This window comes from Rhinolophus sinicus, chromosome 8 (genome assembly GCF_057876585.1).
Source record: "Rhinolophus sinicus isolate RSI-liver-muscle chromosome 8, RSI-T2T, whole genome shotgun sequence".
NCBI lineage: Eukaryota > Metazoa > Chordata > Mammalia > Chiroptera > Rhinolophidae > Rhinolophus > Rhinolophus sinicus.
Genome location: NC_142508.1, coordinates 49,011,937 through 49,031,622, shown reverse-complemented (window position 1 = coordinate 49,031,622; position 19,686 = coordinate 49,011,937). Strand labels below are relative to the sequence as shown.

The 19,686-nt window shown below is 53.1% G+C and overlaps 1 protein-coding gene across 5 annotated transcripts in view; it reads right to left on the bottom strand.

Moving 5' to 3' along the window:
- The window catches only part of ANKRD11 (ankyrin repeat domain 11), a 190,015-nt gene that overhangs the window by 15,946 nt on the left and 154,383 nt on the right, over window positions 1–19,686 (bottom strand). For 3 of the 5 annotated variants that reach the window (XM_074314445.2, XM_074314446.2, XM_074314444.2), the window contains exons 4-8: window positions 17,540–17,678; window positions 5,734–5,904; window positions 5,341–5,544; window positions 3,994–4,136; window positions 435–582 (exon numbers count right to left, since the gene is read on the bottom strand). In XM_074314445.2, coding sequence (XP_074170546.1) covers window positions 435–582; window positions 3,994–4,136; window positions 5,341–5,544; window positions 5,734–5,904; window positions 17,540–17,678 — 805 coding nt within the window. Of the gene's footprint in view, window positions 1–434; window positions 583–3,993; window positions 4,150–5,340; window positions 5,545–5,733; window positions 5,905–6,367; window positions 6,462–17,539; window positions 17,679–19,686 lie in introns of those variants that run through there. The other 2 variants (XM_074314447.2, XM_019742647.3) reach the window with 2 other exon arrangements.

The following is a 19,686-nucleotide window of genomic DNA, read 5'->3' as shown; positions in this document are numbered from 1 at the left end:
CAGGTTCAAAACACCTGCACAGACACGATGGGGGAAAGCAGGCTGCAGAGGTGACCTGGAGAAAGGCCTCCCCAAGCACTCAAGTCACCCCTGGAGGGGTGGGGAGGCCCCCTGGAGAAGCACTTCACTTGACTTAGTGAAATCTGCGGCCAACCAAGAGCTGAAGGAAACCAAAGATAGGTTTGTGCAGAAACAAGCTGGCACCTTAGGATAAGCCTGAAGGCCTTTTGGAACTCAAACCCCCGGTCTTCACAGTCCAGAAATTCCTGTAAGTGCCAGGCGTCTAGGAGGCTGGAACTGTGTGAGCTGATCTACAGATGAAAGGCAACATTGCCTCTGGCATCAAAGCAGTTCTGGGAGGCCTACTCCCCTGTAATGCCGCACACCCTGCTCCCGCCCCCACCCTGCACACGGCCTGGTGCCCAGCCACTGACCAGTCGAGCTCTCTTCACTGGACGTGTAGGTGCCTTTGCCCAACAGGAGGTTCACCATGGTTGGGGAGTTGGCCACCTTCAGCGGTGTTTCGCCCTTTCGGTTGCTCTGCTGAGGATTCCCTCCATATCGCAGCAGCAGCTTCACCACCTACAAGACAGCAGCAGGTGTGTGAGGGCACGTTCTGAGAAACACTGACTGCTACAGTGCCCTGTAAGACCGCCACCTGTTCAGACAACTTGGTGGTTATTACCAGGGAACAGCCCCCAGGCCGAGGGCTGGAAGCTGTGTGCCTAGCATTACCCAGTGGGGTCTCTAGACCTGTGCCTCTTCCTTAGGAAGGACCCTAACAGGTCCTGGCACCCCTTCAAGGCTTTCCTGCAGGTAGAACAGTCCCAACTCCCCCCGACAATCTCCTCCCTCACAACGAGTTGACCGCTTTCTTGGAATCTTCTCACATAGGCTCTCCCCTCCTGCCAAGGATGAGCTCACCATCCAGCAGGGTCCAGTGGTCATGGATGAGTTCTGGCAGTTTAGGGGGGGGGGGGGATTTTTTATTGGAGGGGAGTTTACAGAATAGAGGAAACAACCCCAATAAATTAAAAAAAAAAAAAAAAGAATAGAGGAAACAAAGGCCAAGCTTCCGTAAGCGGGTTTATTTTAGGTTTTCATTTATTTTAGAAAATAAGATCTGCTTTATTTTATCCTGTTAAGGATGGTCATGTGAAGGACAGAAACACTCAAGGTGACATTTCCACAGCTCTGTGTATAACCAGGAACCTGTGTTTCATACGCCCAGGACAGCTGATTCACTGAACCCAAGGACAAACACTGAATTCAATCTCAATTTCAGCCCAGTCTGAAATCAGAGCATGAGAAGAATCTTTCGTAAGGACTGACAGAAACTCGCTCCTCGCATACTCTACTTTCACTCAGTGGTTACAGTTTCTACTGCTTCATCAGGACAGGCTCCTATTGCTGCTCTAACAAATCAGTACCACCTGCATCTTACAATCCTAGAAGTTCAAAAATCAGTCCTGCTGACCTGTGTAGTGTTGGCTTTTTCCTTTTCCTGTGTGTAGGTTTCCTTGCAGGGGGGGAGGAGGAGGACTCTGGTCCCGAGTCCTTGCTGTCTGCCAGCTTTGGGTCATCCCAGCTGCTGGAGGCCACTGCATTCTTTGACCGTGGCCCCGCCTCTAAGGCCAGCAGGTCAGGTGTCCTTCACGTCCTCCTCCCTCCTGCCTCTGCTGGTAACTTGACCCAACTAGGAAATGGTCTCTGCTGTCAGAACCCTTGAAGGCCACTGGGCCTGCCCAGAGAATCCAGGAGTATCTTCCATCTCATGGTCCTTCCCTTTCTCCCATCTGCAGTTCCATTACCATGTGAGGTCATATGTCACAGGTCCCAGGATCAGGATGGGTTTATCTTTGGTGCGCTTATTCTGTCTCCCTTAGCACATTTCCAGTCTTTGACATTTTCCATAATAAACCACTATAGAAAAGTTTTGTTGTTTTTTTCGTACATTAACGCACTTTATAAATGGAGTTTTATTGTCTTACTTTTCATATCTAATTATGAGGTTTAGAATATTATTTCCATAGTATTCTTTTGGAAGATATAATGTGTATATCAGTGCCTGATTTTTACAAAATTGATGACATCTGTGCATTGGATACTTTTAACTTATAATTTTTCTGTTAATTTGCCGTTTAAGGATTGCTTAGTTTCTTTATTTTGTGAACTCTGATACTTTTTAGAAACCAGGCTAATTCATAGAGCATATTATTTTAGTCTTGCTATTTTAGTTTTTAGTCACTGGAGAGCTTTTGAACTTTTAGCATTATTCTCAGAGCCACACAAAACTGGGCATTCAATGTACAGAATAAATCTTTTAATTCAGTAGTGTAAAACTGAAATCTTACCAGAATCCCAAATGATAAACTGCTACTTTTAACTCTTCATAAAAGCATTACTTGAATTTTTCTTTTCTGTCACAATCCTCAAAACAGAAATTACTCTCCAATTTACAAGAACTTTGGCCAAGAAGAAAATTATTTTAGTCTAAAGAACATTGATGAAAAATGTTATTAATGGAACCAGATTGTTTCAAGGCATTGTCCCCCAGAAACCTTAGTGATTCAAATCTTAACCACAGAATTAGAATTAAGACAGACTTTCATTTATGTTTAACCATTTTCTAACTACAAATTATACAGAAAGAAAGGGTAGGGTTTAACCTTTATTGAGTGTTTATGTGTCAGGCTTTTTGTGTTGTGATCTTTCTCATGTTACCACATTTGAAACCCTCACATTTCTATAAAGAATTCTGCATGATTTTATGATTGACAGAGCATTTTCAAATCTGTTTTCTCTTCTGATTCTCCTAACATCTCTGTGAGGAAGGAGTTCTTAACCCCATTTTACACATGGGGAAGCTGTTACACGAGAATTTAAATGACATGCCTCGGAGTTAGCAGTGGTAGAGCACTGACTTGAAATCCAGAGCTCATAATAATAGAAAGTTTTACAACCAAATGACAAAAAGTATGGAGGTTCAAATGATGACCCCCTTCCTCCCTGTTTCATCACCTTCCAGCTCACAACCAGCCTCATTTCACCCACTCCGCTCACCCCCGGTATTTTTAGCAAATCCCAGACATCTCATAAACTTTTCAGTATATTTCTTAAGAGTCCTTAAAAAAACAACAAAAAAACCATTTCACTATCTTACCTAAAAAGTTAACTATAATTCCTACCATCAAATATATAATCAGTGTTCAGATATCTCTAGTTGTCTCAGAAATCTTTTAATTCAGAGCTCCCTCCCAATCTGTCTTTCCCCTGCAGTGACTTGTCCTTTTCAAATTGTGCTGTTAACACTATTAATGTTACTGGTTCCCAGGCATCTGCCAAAAACTGTGACCAGGTAGAGCTGCCATAAAGGAGCGTGGATTCAAACAGTCACGAAGTTCTAGTCTACTGGTGTCATCGTCCACACCATGCTCGGCTGTCCCACCTTTGGCCAGGGGCCCCTTCAAGATGGCTCTGGTAATGACTACAGCAAGACTTCCTCATCTTTGTGACCACCCTGCTTTCTGGCAGCACAAGAGGCACAAGGCACATCATGTGCATGTTCTGCTTCAGACCTGGAGGCAGCCATTTCCCCGAAGAGGCCGAGTCCTCTCAAGGGAAACCGTGCACTGGGGCGCTCACTCCTGCTGGGCTGGTTACACCTCTCAGCATCGCACCAGTCAAGACCTTCTGGGTCTAACTGTACCACAGGAACAAGGACAGGGTCCCGCAGCAGCCCGGAGGGTATGATTGTTCATCCACTAGGATCCAACCACACCTGCGTGGCTAGAACAAGGCCTTGCCACACACACGCTGCAGACAGTGCTGGTTGCTGGGACTGCACGAGGCCTCCAGGTGCTGATCCGGGACGAGAAAGCTGACCTGGTCAGAGAGGACAGCTCTGGCGAGCGGCAGTCACCCAGCAAGCATGAAGGACAGTGAGGACGGACAAGAGCTACAGAGGATGCGGAGTCAGATGGGAGGGCCCACCTTGTAGTGCCCGTTGTTGGCAGCGTCGTGCAGAGGGGTGTCGTCGTCCAGACCCTTGGTGTTCACCTCTGCACCTGCGGCCAGCAGCTGCTTGGCAACGTCGTAGTAGCCCCGGTTACATGCTTCATGCAGTGCTGTCCAGCCTGGAAACAGACACTTAGGACATATGTTATTTAATCCTCAGGAACGTCACTCCTGTCTCAGGGCAGCACTCCGAGCACGTGGATACCAGGACAAGCCCTGGGGGCTGCTCGGCACTGAAGGGCTAGAGGTCTAGGGAAACCCCGAACATGCTGTCCGGCGGTGCCTCTTATTTGCTCCAGGACGTGGCTTTAACCCTATGGATGAAGCAGCTGCAGGGTCATCAGGAGCAATAACCTGACAAGGTGGAGGGCACCATGTCATGAGCGGCAGCCTCGGCCCAGCTCAGCCAGCACCAGATGGGAAGGAAAGCGTCCCCTTTGGGAAACACGCCCTCTGTGGAGCACACGGCCGAGGCCACACATGTCAGTGCAAACAGGGCCCCTGTGGGCACAAATTCCAGTGCTTTGGAAAATCCTGATGTAGGAAAATGGCTTAAAAAAAAAGGTGCTAAATTACGTTTGAATCAGACAACTATCAACTAGGGCAGTGGGAAAAATCTAGAAAGATTCTGCATGAAGACTGCTTTGCTCATCTTATGTTCCCATTCCATTTTGAACAAACTACTCAAATCTGTTGATGGTGCATTAAAGCATATGGAAGTATTTGATGCAGAAGAGACAACACAGAACTATAATCACGAGGCCCTGCCTCAGCCTGTCTCAGGTCAGGGAGGCATGTCCATTTCTGTCTTAAAATGAGAGTCCCGGGGTGACGTTTCTTCCCTGGGAGGTGGGAGGGGATCCCTGGGCTGACAGAGACACCCTCTGCTTGGGCAACACGGCTTCATTCTAAAGATGCCAGAAGCACTCCTCCAATAGTCAGAAAGAATGAATCCTCTGGTACAGAACTGGGGTTTATGTAATACAGCAGATTAATAGCTACAAATTCTTCAATTCTCTTAAAAATAATGAAAAACAAAACGATTTTATTTTGAAATACTTCCCAAGACACTAACTCCTCCTCAGAAACAGCCAGCGGTACTGGTCTCAGAGCTGGGCCTGCCCACGTGCCCAGAACGCACCCACAGAGCCACGCAGGCCCAGGGCGCGGTTCTTGCTCCTGCTGTGATCCCGGGTACAGGCACCGCCGCCAGGACGCTGGTGCTCGGCCAGAGGCTCCCGCGCCTGGGGAGGCCAAGCTCCTATGCGGTGAACGCGCGTGCAAGGGCCCTGGTCCTGCGTCTCTCGGGTGCTGTGAGCTCACCTGCAAAGTCCTTGACGTTGACATCCGCCCCCTCACTGATGAGTTCCTTGATGCGCCGGGCGTCCCCCCGGATGGCAGCTCGATGCAGGCGGGTCTCTCCGCGCTCGTTTCTCTTGTTCACTTTATCTTTGGTTTTTGAGGCAGAGTTAGGTGTCCCCTTCTGACACACTGTCGACTGGGAGGGGTGCTTTGGTGTTGTATCTACTGCAGGCCGAGGGGAAAGACGGAGCATTAGTGGGGGTAGAGCCAGGAAGGCTGGGTCTCGGGGGAGAAATCTCCAGGACCTGGGCTGTCTTCACAAGGGAGGGGACGCCTCCTCATGGGTACCGGCCCCAAGAAGAGAGCCTCCCCAGTCCCTGGGGACAGCCCCCCCCCCACCCTGTGGGGGCTCACCTGGGCTGTTTGCAGACTCCTCGGCCGTCATCTGCATGAGGAGAGCCACCTGCTGACGCTCGGAGAGGGGGTAGCCGGCCCGGATCCCAGACAGCCCCATGCCAAACAGCAGCCCGGCCTTCCGGGTGACAGGCTCCTTCTTAATCCTCTTCCGCTCAGGACCCTGCTTCTCTGTGAGGTGGTGGGGGAAGAGGAAAGGGGGAGATTTCAGGCCTTGGAGTCCTCAGAACCCGGAGCCTTCCCTGGCATGACAGAGCCCCCACCTCCCACCTCACATGGGGGGAAGGGAAAGAACAGAGCTGGCAGCTCTCCTGCTGCCCATCAGCACCTCTTCCAGCAGTAACCGAGACACGATTCCAACACCTCGTTATCAGTCAGTGAAGCCTGCTAAGCCGTGGCCCCCACCAACCATTCACTCCGCTCCAGGTTTCTCCCCAGACCACCCGTGTGCGAGGTGGTGGGAGAGCCGATCACCAGTGTCCTGGCTCACACAGGACAGGTCTCCATCTGTTAAATACGCATGTTTGTACTCTAATTTCTCCTTCCCATCCCGCCTCCAAACATTACAGACATAAAATGGCAAATAGAGTTCAGAAATACATAAACAGATCAAAGCTGACTGGTAGTACTGTACCTTTCTTCTTGCTTCTAGGCACCTCCATTTCATGCCATGGCGCTTCGAGGAGCGAACCCGCCTTGTACCACGACATGGACTGAGCTGGAGGCATCTAAAGGCATCAACACAGAGCACTAACAAGACACGATGGAACAGCGCGGCCATCCCATCTCAGCCTCCTCATAACAAGCAAATCCTCCACCTGTCTCACCCATTACAATTTACCCTGTCCGCGTTGACCAGAAATGCATGTGCTGTTTCTTTTAATAGAGGCAGGAGTAAGGCAGAGAAGATACCCCCAAACTCCAGGAACCAGGAGCCAAAAGCTCGCCTCTCCCCTCACCTTGTCCTCTTGTTCAGGGGAAACTTGGGGTCCATCAAGAGCCTCAGAACCACCCCCCTACGGCCCATGCTTTCTGGGTGGAGCCCCTGTGCGGAGCCAAGATGTTGTGGGATGCTCTAGGTCACAGGGTACAAGCTGCAGGCAAGAGAGGAGACGCGGGTCTCGGAAACTCTCCTCTGTTTCCTTTGCTTCCCATTCGGCGAATCTGAGGAGCCCCTGTCACTCTCCAGGTCACTCAGCTGGTTCCCTGGCTGGGCCTTGACCCCAGAAAGGTGGGTGATGTCTATGAAACCGACTAAACAGATCACATGTCCACCATGTCCACTCCCTCCTAAAACAATAGCCCCTTACTATTCACCATAAACATGTCTGTCTGTCATCTCCTGTTATCTATTGTAAGACGAGTTTTCCATAAACTACAATTTCTTTTAAAAGAACTTTACATTGCTTTTTTAAACACTAAGGTTGTGACTTGGTGAGAATGTTGACTCCTGTGTTGAGGTGATAACTCAGGCACTGCACGCCACCACCAGCAGCAACAAGCACACGTCCGAGACAGGAAGTGATTCCAGTACAAATGCTCTTCGTTGATGACCAAGGACCCCACCCCAGCCCCTCACCCCTGCTCACCCCTCCCCATTCTACCTCCCACCTGCTTCCCGAGAGGCGGAGCCTGACGGTGCACCCCACAGCAGGGCCGTCCTGGAAGCCTCTGCACAGGACGGAGAACGTGGACAGCAGCAGCTCTGGCCCAGGGCCTCCAATCCCCCACTTTACAAGGGGGGGAGCCACAGTGCCTGAATGTGGGCATTTGGTTTAAACACTCGCACACAGCTGCGTGCGCCACTCGCTACCTGCACCCCATGCTCTGCCTGCCTCCTCTACGTTCACCCACTTGTCCTTTCGCTGCTTGTTTATACAATCCTTTCTGATAAGGCAGATGACAGAGCTTTCCATTGCCCAGGTGTAGGCAATGACAGAGACAAGACCAGCGGGCTGGCTGGGCCCAGCTCCATGGCTGCTCCACAGGCACACACCAGCTGACCAGCTCCTCCGCACAGGGTGGTGGGGCCCCACCACTGAGGTGCTTCCAGCACAGGAAGGCAGGAGGAAGGCACACTCGCCATGCTCTACAAACTGGACCCACTTCCGCCCTATCTCCTGGAAGCACTGCCTGGCCTCTCAGAGGCTCTTACCAACCGTGCCTCCACAGGGCACACAGTTCAAGAGGCCCACTGCCTCCCCCTCACCTAGGGCCATGACGACAGGAAGCTCACTGGAAGAGGAGGAAAGCAGAACCTCAGAAAAGCAAGGTGGAGAATTCCTGGTTGTGGGGAATATTTGCTAACTGCACTATTAACTACGAGGTAAAAGTGCTGCTTCTCTGCTGTGTGTGGACGCAGCGGGTGCAAGATGGCCGGGGGGGGGGAGGAGTCTAGGTGGGGGAGCTTCAGGTCAGAGGTGACAACAATTTTAAGACGCCAGAGGAACCAAGCAGAAAGCACCAGTCTTCAAGTGCCAGTGCAGGCAGTACACTGTTCAGGGGTCAAGGAGGTAAGAGAGGGACCTCCAGGAGCTCACCCCACTTCCTGAGCGGCCCCTAAGAACTGGTGCCTTTTGCCCAAAGGGCAGCAACAGCACTGGTTTTCTGCTGCAGACCAGGACCCGATGGCACCCAGCCTTTGGAAGGGACAGAGGTCAGGTGTGGAGTGTGGAGACGGCCTCCCCACGGTACTACGCCCACCGCCACTCCTCCCTCTGCTTCTGCTGTCACTGAGCTTTAGCAAAGGCAGGATGTGTCTTCCCTCTCTCCCATGGCCTCAAGAACTGTAAGCGTTCTCAGTGATGCTGAGGGAAAGGCACACGCGCTCTCCTGGTAAGGAAGTCAGAACCTCGCGCCCCCCCACCACGTGGAAAGGGAGCCGCCTTCTCACACGGACCTCCTTGGGCTTAAACTGGATGTTTTATGTGTCAAACACAGGGGAAAACGCAAAATGTAATCAGATCTCAGATGCCAACTTCTTGATGGTGAAATCTTTTCTACGAGCACCTGAAGGTACCAGTACTTGAGGGGTCCTAGTGCAGTGAGGCTGAGTCTCAGGTGGAAGGAGAGCCCTCAGAAGCTCTCCATGCTGGCCCAGCCTCAATGAGGCCAAGGGCTGAGGCCCAATATGCACAGAGCATGCTGCGTGCCAGAGGTGGCCCTGCGGCCTCTTCCCAGACACCACCCAGGCTGGCCTGACCTGCTCTGTCCTGTTGGCAGCGGCCAACCCAGAGGCCAGCCGGTGAGACCGACCCCCTGGAGTTGGGAGGCTGCAAAACCAGCCTCCTACCCCGGCTGGGCAACAGGCCCCCATCGGCCAGTGCCCCTGCTGCCGGGGTAGTGTAAATGACAGGGCAAGAGGAACGACAGTTGGGGCGACGGGCAAGCTCCTTTGGCATTCTGCTCATTTTCTGTTTCTAATATCCAACCAGAAACAAAGAACTTCCAAAACTTCCAAATGGTATCTGCCAAGTTGCAGAATGGAAAGCTGGCCGTTCTGAGTGACAGCGGAGCAGCAAGTGCAGGTTGAAGGCACAGCTTTGACAAGCCAGTCTATGAAACTTCTCCCAGGCTTAGGTTGGGGGCGGGGGGAGGCCAAGTGCGGAGTGGGGCCTGCGGTCTGCAGCTTGCACATGCTTGGAGGGCTTTGCAGGTGACGGCAGCGTGCGGCCGAGAAGCAGAGTTCCAGCGAAGGTGGAGTGCTGAAGAAAAGCATGATTGGAAACAGCTGGGGCCATATCCTAACGGCCCGGAGTAAGGCTGTCTTCCTACCGGATCCTTCCTTCCTTCCTGTTCCCTCAAGGCTGTCTGCTGTCTTCCTCATTCCTACGTGCTCCCGGTATCCAGCGTCAGCTGTGGCGCTCCGCTTAGGCTCACGGGTGGGAGATGGTTTCACATGCGCCTGGACCGTCCCCCTGCATCACCCTTAGGAAAACACAGTGATGCAACAGCACCTTGTATCATCACCACAGCACCTGTTTTTGTGAACGTTCACGTCTGGTCTCTGTGAGTCAGTGCACATCTGATCATCCCTTCTTGGTATGTGCTCACCCAGCTGGCAAATGCAAGACTCCCCACCCTCCTCAGGCCGTCGGGAGGGGGGGTCTACTAACCCCCTTTCTCCTCATCCCAGGCTTCCGGAACATAGTCCTCCTGCACCGTTTACTGCAGCTGTTGGGCTAGAATGGGGCCTTTTCCTAGGGCGGAGGGGGCTGCCAGGGCAGATGGTTCTGAGGGACCTTTGTGTGCAGAAGTCAGCGTCCCGACTCCACTTCCTGCCGCTCAGTCTCACTCCCCAGTAGGACTCAGATGCATCCACCGGAGAAAAGAGTTACGGCAAATTCTGGCAGCCAGAGCAGAGTGAGCTTCTGGGGGAAGGTTTCCCCATGAGAACCAGTCCGGAGCGTCTAGTTCTGTGGGGTAGTGCCGGCTTCTGACCTCCACGATGCCACTGGGAGGTCGACTTGCTCTCTGTAGGTGATGTGTCCTCTCCGTTCTCTGCGCTGTTCTGTAATTTCATCACAAAATGCTTACGTTTCATCATTTGTCTCTCCCCTGCTCTTAACGCACTACGCTCCCTGAACGGAGGACACCGTTTTCACAGACACGAGGTTCCGTCTTCTCTGAGCAGCACCAGCGCCTCCACAGCTCTCCTTGGTTAGATGCCATCGTTGAGCCGCAGTCTCTCCTCCCTATCTTGCAACCTCTTTCATGTTTTCCCTCTTTCTCTTCTTATGCCTCAGTCTAAGCAATTACTGTAGTTTCAACTTCTAACTCACTCATTCTTTCTACATTGTATCTAATAAACTATATAATCTGACCAATGAATTTTTAATTGCAGTGATAATTTTCATTTCCATATGTTCCATTTTATTTTTTAAAAATCTCCAAGGTCTTTTTGACAGTGTCTTGTTCTTTGCTTGTGTGTTCAATTTCCTCTTTCATTCCATTCTCCTGATTTCATATTTTGTATCTAAACATCCCAAGGTGTGACGCCCCTGGGGCTGCACCTCTCTTAGGATGGGTTTCTTCATCCTGGTCTGTAGCTCTGAATGGGCCCAGGAAGCTGCACAGAAGCCTGTCTCTGTCCCAGGACTAGGGGGAGCACGTATTTCCAATGGCATAAGAGGGTCCACATACAAGCGACAGCCCTGCACAAGGGCAGGCTGGGTTAGTCTCTGAGACGTCCCCAAGTTCCTCACCCCGTCTGGACACCGGCGAGAAGAAACACAGTACCTCAGCGGAGGGATGGTGTCTTCCAACCCGAAGTGCTCGCAGGTGCGAGGCCCTTGGCCCGTCCCCTGCCGCCCCAGCTAACCTGTGGCCACAGCGGGGCAGAGAAGTATCCCAACTGTCACTGCTAAGCCCCTGGGGACTTCAGCTGTTCATTTGTTATGTTTATCACCCACCACCTCTAATTCCTAGGCTTCTCCAGGAGACATAGTCCACTGTACCGCCAAAAGGGCAATCTGTAACACCTATGATCCCCATAAAATCCTAAGTTGTCAATACCATCTTGACTCTGCTCCATGGGAGAGCATTTAGCAGTGCTCCTGTGAAATCACAAAGTCCAGCGCGATGTGAGGTAACGCTCAGGTAAGTCTGTAGCAGGCGGGGCGGTGGGGTACCAGGAAGCTGCTCTCCTGACAGCTTCCTTCTGTCTCACTTGGCCTCGGGAGCACACCTTCCACACCACACATGTGGCCTACCCGTGATATTCCGTCATGAAAGACAGTGCTCCTGACCAAGAAGCCTGATTCATGGAGCGTCCACACACAAGATAGATGACCTGAATCAGGTAATGCGTTGCAAGGGCTGTCATGTTTACCTAAGCGTTACACCCCAATTTGTTAAATTCGGCAAGATGGAAGACCCAGGGACCCAAGCCGAGTGCTGTCCCACTTAAACCAGCGCAGTGAGGCACTGTCGTCTGTTCAGGCTGCAGTTCTAACTGGCTTTTCTTTATTTCCTGATTTGTCTCACCTGCTTTCTTTCCTTTTTTAGAAATGACCATCACTGATCATTTAAAAAAAGGGGATCTGTGTGGCTCAGGTCCCTAGTACTTCTCTGGGCTTCACCCCCCTCCCAGCAGGGAGCAGCTGGGTCTACCGGGACGTCTCCTTCTCCATCTACCCCCATGGAGGGCTCTTCCAGCTCCGGCTGCATGAACTCTACAGCTGGGTACTTTTCCCTCTAGGTGAGGGTGACGACAGTCCCTGTTTCACAGGGGTGCAGCAATTCAATGAGGGCTCGTGTGACCCGCAAGCCGGAACAGAAAAAGCGGTATCAGCATAAAGGGCCCAGACAAGTCTCCCAAACCACCGATTGCCATTTTCACCACACCAAAGCATGCTGACAATTCTACAAAACAAAATTTTTAAATCTGAATTCAAACCTGTAGCCACGCCTGACCCACGCTGCCCGTCTTGCTCTAGTCCCTGTACCTGCCTGCACAGGCCTTCGACCCCCAGCCTGGGAGCCACACCACTGGAGTGGCCACATCTTGACCCAGACTCCTCCTGAGAACGACTGGAATGTTTGCTGAGAGCGCTGCACACACCACTTCCTACGTCAGGACCACAGATTCCTCGTGCCTTAGAGCTTTGCAGATGAAAACACTGAGGCACAGAGAAGCAGGAAGTGCCCCGAAGGCCCAGTGTCTCACCAGCGCGCAGCCCGGACGCGCCCCTGCTGCCCTTGCCCTCCACGGCCTCACTGCTCGACTACACCCCCGAGTGTCCTCACAACCCATGGAAGTGACCCTGTGACACCGAGCGGGGACCAGCAGCGGCACCTGTTCCCTGTGCTGACCTTGCTGTGTGTCTGTCACTGTAATTGGTTACGGTCATGAGTAGGACTACACGAGAGGTCCCCGGAGTCGTGGGACCTGCCTCACCTGCGGTGCGGACAGCACGGGCCTGACCACCTGCTGGGACACACCTGGGAGGGGCCCTGAGGGCGGCCGCGGTACCCTGTGCACGCACACCTTTTCTGCAACCGGGGGAAATAGAGAATTTTCAATAAAAAGAATCTTCCTTTGCTGGTCCAAACTCCCCTTCTGTGTAAGACGAAACTGCTCAAGTTTAGAGAGGAAAAATGATCGGGAAATAGTTTGACCAGAGGTCAATTACATGGAATTCTTCATTACTTGAAAATGTTTTACTTGGAGGTGCTTCTTCATGAGTGACCTCATGTGGTCCTCACATATGACCAGCACAGGAGGGGCGTGTGCTGGGCTCCCCACACCTCCTGCTGTGGCCCCACTGGCTGCTCACCTACACCCACCTCCCATCTCTCTTCTGTGTAACGGAATTCATCTTTACTCCATGGTGATGGCAGGTCAGGAATGGGCAGCAACCAAGTCCACACAGTGAGATGAGAGCCACAGAGAAGTGGGCCCGGCCTGGCCTTGTTTCTCGACTCTGCTTTGTGATGGGAGGTGACCAGGCATCCAGTGCAGACTGACGCGGGGCTTCCTGGTCCATGTAACTCAAGCATCCTACCCTCGTCCTTCTAGCTTTGGGAGTCTTGTCAGAATGCCCCGGCCAAGTCCTGAGAGCTCCTAGGGGAGGTCTCACAGCGGTGTCCCTTTCCCAAGGTGCCACCTAGCTCTCTCCGGCACAGTCCAACACTTAGTGAGCCAGCAGGAGAAGCCCATCCATCACCATGCACAGCCACCTCCAGTGCTCAGCAGGGCATGGCGCTGAGTTCAAGAAGTTCTGCAGACGGCAGTGGCAGAGAGCATGTCTCCTTTTCACAAACAGGGGACAGCCTCGGAGAAGTCACAACAGCCAGCCCGTTCCCATCTTACAGAACCTGGGTGATCCTGATTTCAGTAAATGAGTGAGTGTCCCCAAACCACAAACAGTGAATGAATGAGCAGTTGACATTTCAGCATTGCTGAATGAACACCCTAGATACCAGAGACAACTTTTATTCACAGGTAAAAGCTAAATAAGAAAATCTCAACTTTTCTTCATTCCAAAGACACATTCAGGTGTTGGAAATAGGCAGCTGCTAGCTCTCGATGCTTCTGGCCAGCAGGGCCCACCTGTGGTTCCAGGTAGGAAGCGGCAGGCGAATGTTCAGACTAAGGAATGGAGAACTGACAGAGCAAAGGCTTCTGTTGGAAGCCTGCAGAGGGTAGGTAATCGTCTAAACCAACCTAAACAGTGTTTATTTATATTGTTTCTTCTTACACAGAAGGGGAGTTTGGACCAGCAAAGGAAGATTCTTTTTATTGAAAATTCTCTATTTCCCCCGGTTGCAGAAAAGGTGTGCGTCCACAGGGTACCACGGCCGCCCTCAGGGCCCCTCCCAGGTGTGTCCCAGCAGGTGGTCAGGCCCATGCTGTCCGCACCGCAGGTGAGGCAGGTCCCCACGACTCCGGGGACCTCTCGTGTAGTCCTACTCATGACCGTAACTGATTTATAGATTTTTCCAAATTGTGGGGAAATGTAAACATGTAAAAGTAGACAGAATAGTTTAATTTCAAGCAACTACCATACGTCACATAATTCCATCATGAACACTGTAAGTGGTAAAACGCTTTACACCAAGACCAGCAGCGAGTGGGCGGCAGGCAGCCCGGGCAGGCTGAGCCTCCTCAGACGACCTGCCTGGGAAAGGCTGTTCTGATGGGGTGCCCTCCTCTCTGTTGGAGGGGCTGCCTTCTTTTGAGGCAACAGGTGGCCCTGGGTCTGCTTGTTTTCCCTACACAGGCAGCCAGGCTTGCTTCGGGCCTAGACCGGAGGAGCCGAGACACAGCGTGTGCAGCCTGCACCTGGTGCAAACAGAGACCTGCCTCTGGGGCATGCTCTTTCTGGAAGGACACGGAAGCAGTTCCCGCACATACGCTCATATTCACTCGGACATGAGCTGTCCAGGGTGCTATGTGGACAGCTAAAAGGACAAACCACCTCAGGGTGGACTGGCTTTGCTCGGGCTTGGACGCGCGGAGTATTTCCAGCTCTCACCACAGACGGAGTCGTGTTGTTCTTGGCAATCCGCCCCCAGCCCTGACTAAGCGCGCGGAGGCCGACCTCCTGTGGGCTGGGTCACGTGCACATGCTCCTGGGGTCCAAGAAACAGGAGGAGATTCCTGAGCAGCTCGGTGGTCTCTGGAGGAGGCTCAGCAGCCTCTCCCCACTCAGGGCACAGCAGAGGAAAGCCACTATCTACCACTCAGAACCTCAACTTCTGGAGCCTTCTGTGGTGTCCCCCTTTGCAGGGTGCGCCAGACCACATCTTCCCAGCAGAGGGCGCTGGAGGAACACGCAGGAGCAGGACACAGGGCAGCCTCTTACCGGCCCTCCCCCAGGTCTGTGGCTCCTGAGGACCCTCCCTCACCCAAGGGGACCAGGTCTCCCTATCTCAGTCACTCATCAGAGTTACTAACTCTCTGCATGGCTTCTCCCTCCCTCCTGACAGCTGGAGGCTCAGACTTGCGCCAGGGCAGCCAGAGGGGTGTGCCTCTCAGAGAAACGGCCTCACTCCTTCTCACCCCATTTCTGAGCAAAAAACACTCCTACAGTTAGTGCAGAATTAGTGATCAGCTGAGGGAGGCTGCTTACCAGGAAGTGCAGGTAGGAAGAAGACAGGTAACCAGTAAGGAACCAGGGTCTGCGGGGCCAGCAGGGCCCAGCAGAAGGCTTCCCACTGCTGGGCATGATGCACAAAGATCGGCCAGTTTTAGGGGCTCCTCATACAAGTGACCCCCGACACGCACCAGAATCATCTCACTGGAAAACCTCGTTTCGTTGCATTACTGAGCACATGTACGAGAAAGTTAAATATTAAAATCAACCCCTAACAGGAAAATAAACATAGGAGGGCAAATCTTGTATTTCATATGTATTTAGATTTTTCTTTAACATAGTCCCTGGTTGGAAAATTCTGTTTTCTAAATGTTCTTTACTTTTTTCATATCTCACGGTGATTTCCTATGGGCCCCAGGTATCTTCTAGACATCCCAGAAAACCAGTGTGGATACCTTCTGCTGAGACGCTCACCATCAACAGATGGGTATAAGGCTTGCTGGAGTACGCAGAACCCAGAAGCCACAGACACAACATAATGGGCCCTGCAAAGAAATCCTACCAAACGGGGGGCGCCAAGAACGTCCGCCCCCAGGCACGTTGCTCCGCAGGAATGCAGCTGCATCACCTCTGCTCAGGCAGCACATTCTCCTGGGGGGGTGGAAGCTTTAACACCGTCTCCTTGGCTCTTAAAGCAAGGCTCTGGGGCCTCACAGGAACTTTCCAGAGGTCTGACACCAACCTCTAGCCCCGCACCACCCAGAGAGCCAATACCAACAGCATACCCTCCATAACTAGAACTGGCCTGGGCACCGAAACAGGACAGGATGTCCGGCCTGGTCTCATCTCTGGACCTAAAGTCTCAGAATCCCTGGGAGCCTCTCCATTCTGGCAGGCGCCCACATGCACCCCCTCCCTCCCTCTGCTCCACGGCTCATCCATGGAGTACCGGCCCCCTCCCCCTCCCTAACGAGCCTCCTCAGTGACAAGAACCACGGGCTTAGTCCAACCTGTGAAAACTCCACAGAGCCCATGCCACCTTCCTCATATACCAAGGGCCAAAACCAAATCCACTTCACTGGCTTTGAACTAACCAAAGTCTCTGCCCAGCTACTGTGAACCTGCTCCCTTGGGGAACACCTGCACAACAGGTGTGAGTAAGGGACCCACGACTCTTGAAAAGCTGTGACACAGATACTCATTTCCAGGCTGTTCCCTCTGCCATCTCCCCCAATTTTCTTACATATTTATCTTATTTCACTGCCTGACATAAATCCTCACATGCAGGAAGCCCCTATGCACACCCCATCCTTGCAGGTCTCTGCGCCTTGTCCCGTGGTGGCATTCTGTGCAAGCCAGGGCACATGTCAGAGCTCCGTGGCTTTCCCCAGGCACCGGGGCCTCTGTGTGCTATGCGCCCGTTCTAGTCTGCAGAGCAGTGAGATGACCAGCAGCTGGGAAGGCTCCTGGGCACCAGGATCAAGAGGAAGAGAGTGTGGGCTCGCAGGAGAGGGGCCGGGTTACTGCCTGGATGCAGCATACGTCCCAGCGAGCAGTCAAGATGGAACCAACTTGAAAATGAACACACCAAGTCTTACTAAGCCCTCGTGTGCACACCCAGACATGCAGACACACACACACGTGCACACACTCAAGTGCAGGCAACACGCACACACATACACATGCATACATGCTCCAATGCACATGTGAACATGTACACACGGTGCTGCACAACATGTGTACACACTCAGTCACGCCCAGGACCCACCCACACTCGCAGGAAGACCGCACGGGCTCCTGCTCACTTGCAGTGGTGCCTGTGACTTATTTCCAACAATTGGCTTTCATTTATGTGCTCCTTTAGCACTGAGGGAAACCATGCTTATCCTCCAATTAAAAACTTGCAGAGACTACACAGAGCACAGAGTTGAGTGGCTGGGAGCCTCACAGCGGGACTCACACAGGGCGGTCCCCTGGGAGTGCTGGGGGCTGGGGGCACATTTCTACTTTGCACGCTAAGGAGAATTCTCTATGTGAATCTTTCCTATCAGCTCTGAGTTGCCCTGAACCTCAGAGAAAGAGGAGAAGGAGCTGTGAGGCCTTGCTCCAGGCCACCCCCAGGCCAGGTCCAGTGCCAGGACACCCCAGAAGGACACTTCCTGGGGAAGAGAAGAGTCTGGCAGGTGTGATGCGGGAAGGGGCCGGGTGAGGCTGCCCTGGAGGCAGCAGGAGGGAGACCGGGATGGGAGGGCAGCCGGCGCGGGTACCTGTGTCCGAGTCCTTCTGCTCTCCATTGGCCCCCACCGTGAAGGGCAGCTTCCGTTTGGTTGCTCTCTCTCTCACCTCCTTCCCTCCATCACTGCGGTCCAGCTTTGGGGTCTTGGTTAGAGAAACTTTATCTTTATCCTAGAAAAGAAAGTGACACTCTAAGACATCATTCCCAAATTAAAGTCTCAAAATCCTCATGTTTACTATGGTTTTTTTTACCACGTGCCAGTTAACGCAAACCTCTTATTTGGGCGATAAGCAGCCGCGCCTGCTCCAGGCTCAGGTGTGCACAGGTGGCTTCCCGTCTTCCTCCCCAGGCCACACAGCCACGCTGACCCACCAGGCCCCTCACGGACTAGCACTGCGGCTGACCCCGTCCCACACAGCCCCACGTCTTGTCCCGAACCCAAAGGAGTCTTGAGAAATTATGGCTAACAAGTGTTCTCACTGAGTAGGAAGAAAGAACACAGAGACACAGTTGCCTCTGAACCCGTTTTCCCAGGGAGAGACCCAACAACGAGGCACAAGAGCCTCAAAAGGGGGTGTGGACAGGTGGAGTCCTGATTTCCACCAGAAAGTCTCCCTGTGGAATGAAGGGCCTCCCACTCCAGGAGTGTCTCCATCCCCCGAGATGCTGTGCTTCCTGTGAATGGGCCAGCCTCTCCTTTGTCTGACACCCCCACATGGCCGCACACGCCCCCCCCCCCCCCCCGTACTCATGCTGCCTCTGGCCTCCCCACAGGCCTGTGACCCTGCGGGGCTGCCTTTCAGACAGACCCTGCAGGCCAAGCATCCATCCCAGAGTAGAGCCCACAGCTGCAAACCTGGTGCAAGTGACCCACCAAAGCAAGAGCTGGCTGAAGGGCAGGTGGGGCACATCCCCACCACCCTTCCTTGCTCCAGTCTCAAGGCTGGTCTCTCCTACAGAGTCAGGAAGCCTGAACTCCAGGCCCACCCTGACCAGCTGGCCCACTTTTAGCCAGTCTAGCACTGGTGCCACCTCAGTGTCACCACTGGCAGACAGGACGAGTGGAGGGCTCAGTACGCGCGGTCACGTCCATCGGCCGCTCCCCATGCAGTGTCACGTGTGCAAACAGCACTGCACAGAGCCGAGCAGGGCAGGGGAGGGCAGTGTGATCCCAGCACACGAGGCGTGTGTATGTGGTGACGGTGAAGAAGAGCACCGTGTGCAGACAGGAGCCCGCCTCATGGGCTGCCGCCGCGGGACGCCTGGAGCCCACCCCTCAGCAAACAGCAGCATCCTGGGCAGGGTGCTCCGGAGTTTTCTAACCAACACTGTGGCTCATTTGCTCCTGGCACACACGGCCTGGGGAGGGGCGGGGCATAAGGACTCCAGCCTCCCCACCCGTCCACGGGGCAGTAAGAGGCTCCAGGGAGGACGAGCATCAAGCCTCGAGCAGGCAGCACACACACAGCCCGCCCCACCGGTCAGCACGCTTGATGCCTGCAGAAGACAATACTGCTACGAGCAGATGCTTCCTTCCCCACCAGCAAGCTTTCTTTCTGGAATTTCCCCAGGACAGCTGTTGGTAAGCACGGTGCAATCACAGCCATGCCCCTGGGCCACCCCTGTTGCTGCTCCCGAGAGGAGACACCTGCCAGCACCAAGCACCACCACATTCCCGCTCCTGCAGTCCCAGTGGCCCCCCCCGTCCCCCCCTTCATGGATCACCCACCACCTTAACAGTTCACGAGAGACACCCTCAAGTGGCCCGGGAGCATCCTGCCAGCTCTGTCAGCTCCAGGGACATCTGGAGTACAGAGGGGGCCACTGGACATGCTGCTGGAACGAGGAAGGACTCCAGGAAGAGGGAGCCACACAGATGCTAGACGTGCCATCTCACCACAGTGCACCTGGGCTGTGAGGACACAGCCACGCCTGTCACCACCTGCACCTGCTACCCACCCCAGCACTAGGAGAAGAACGGAACCTAGCAGCAAAAACCCCGAACTCTAATAATCAGTTGTCCATCAAGAAAACTCCCGGCCCAGGTGGCCAATCTGATCTACAGATACATAAAAAAGGTAAGGCAAAAAGTAACAATAACGAAGTAATCGGGAACGCAAGAAATTTTTAAAAATCAAGTGTAATTCACCACAGGAAGAAAATAAAGAAAATCACATG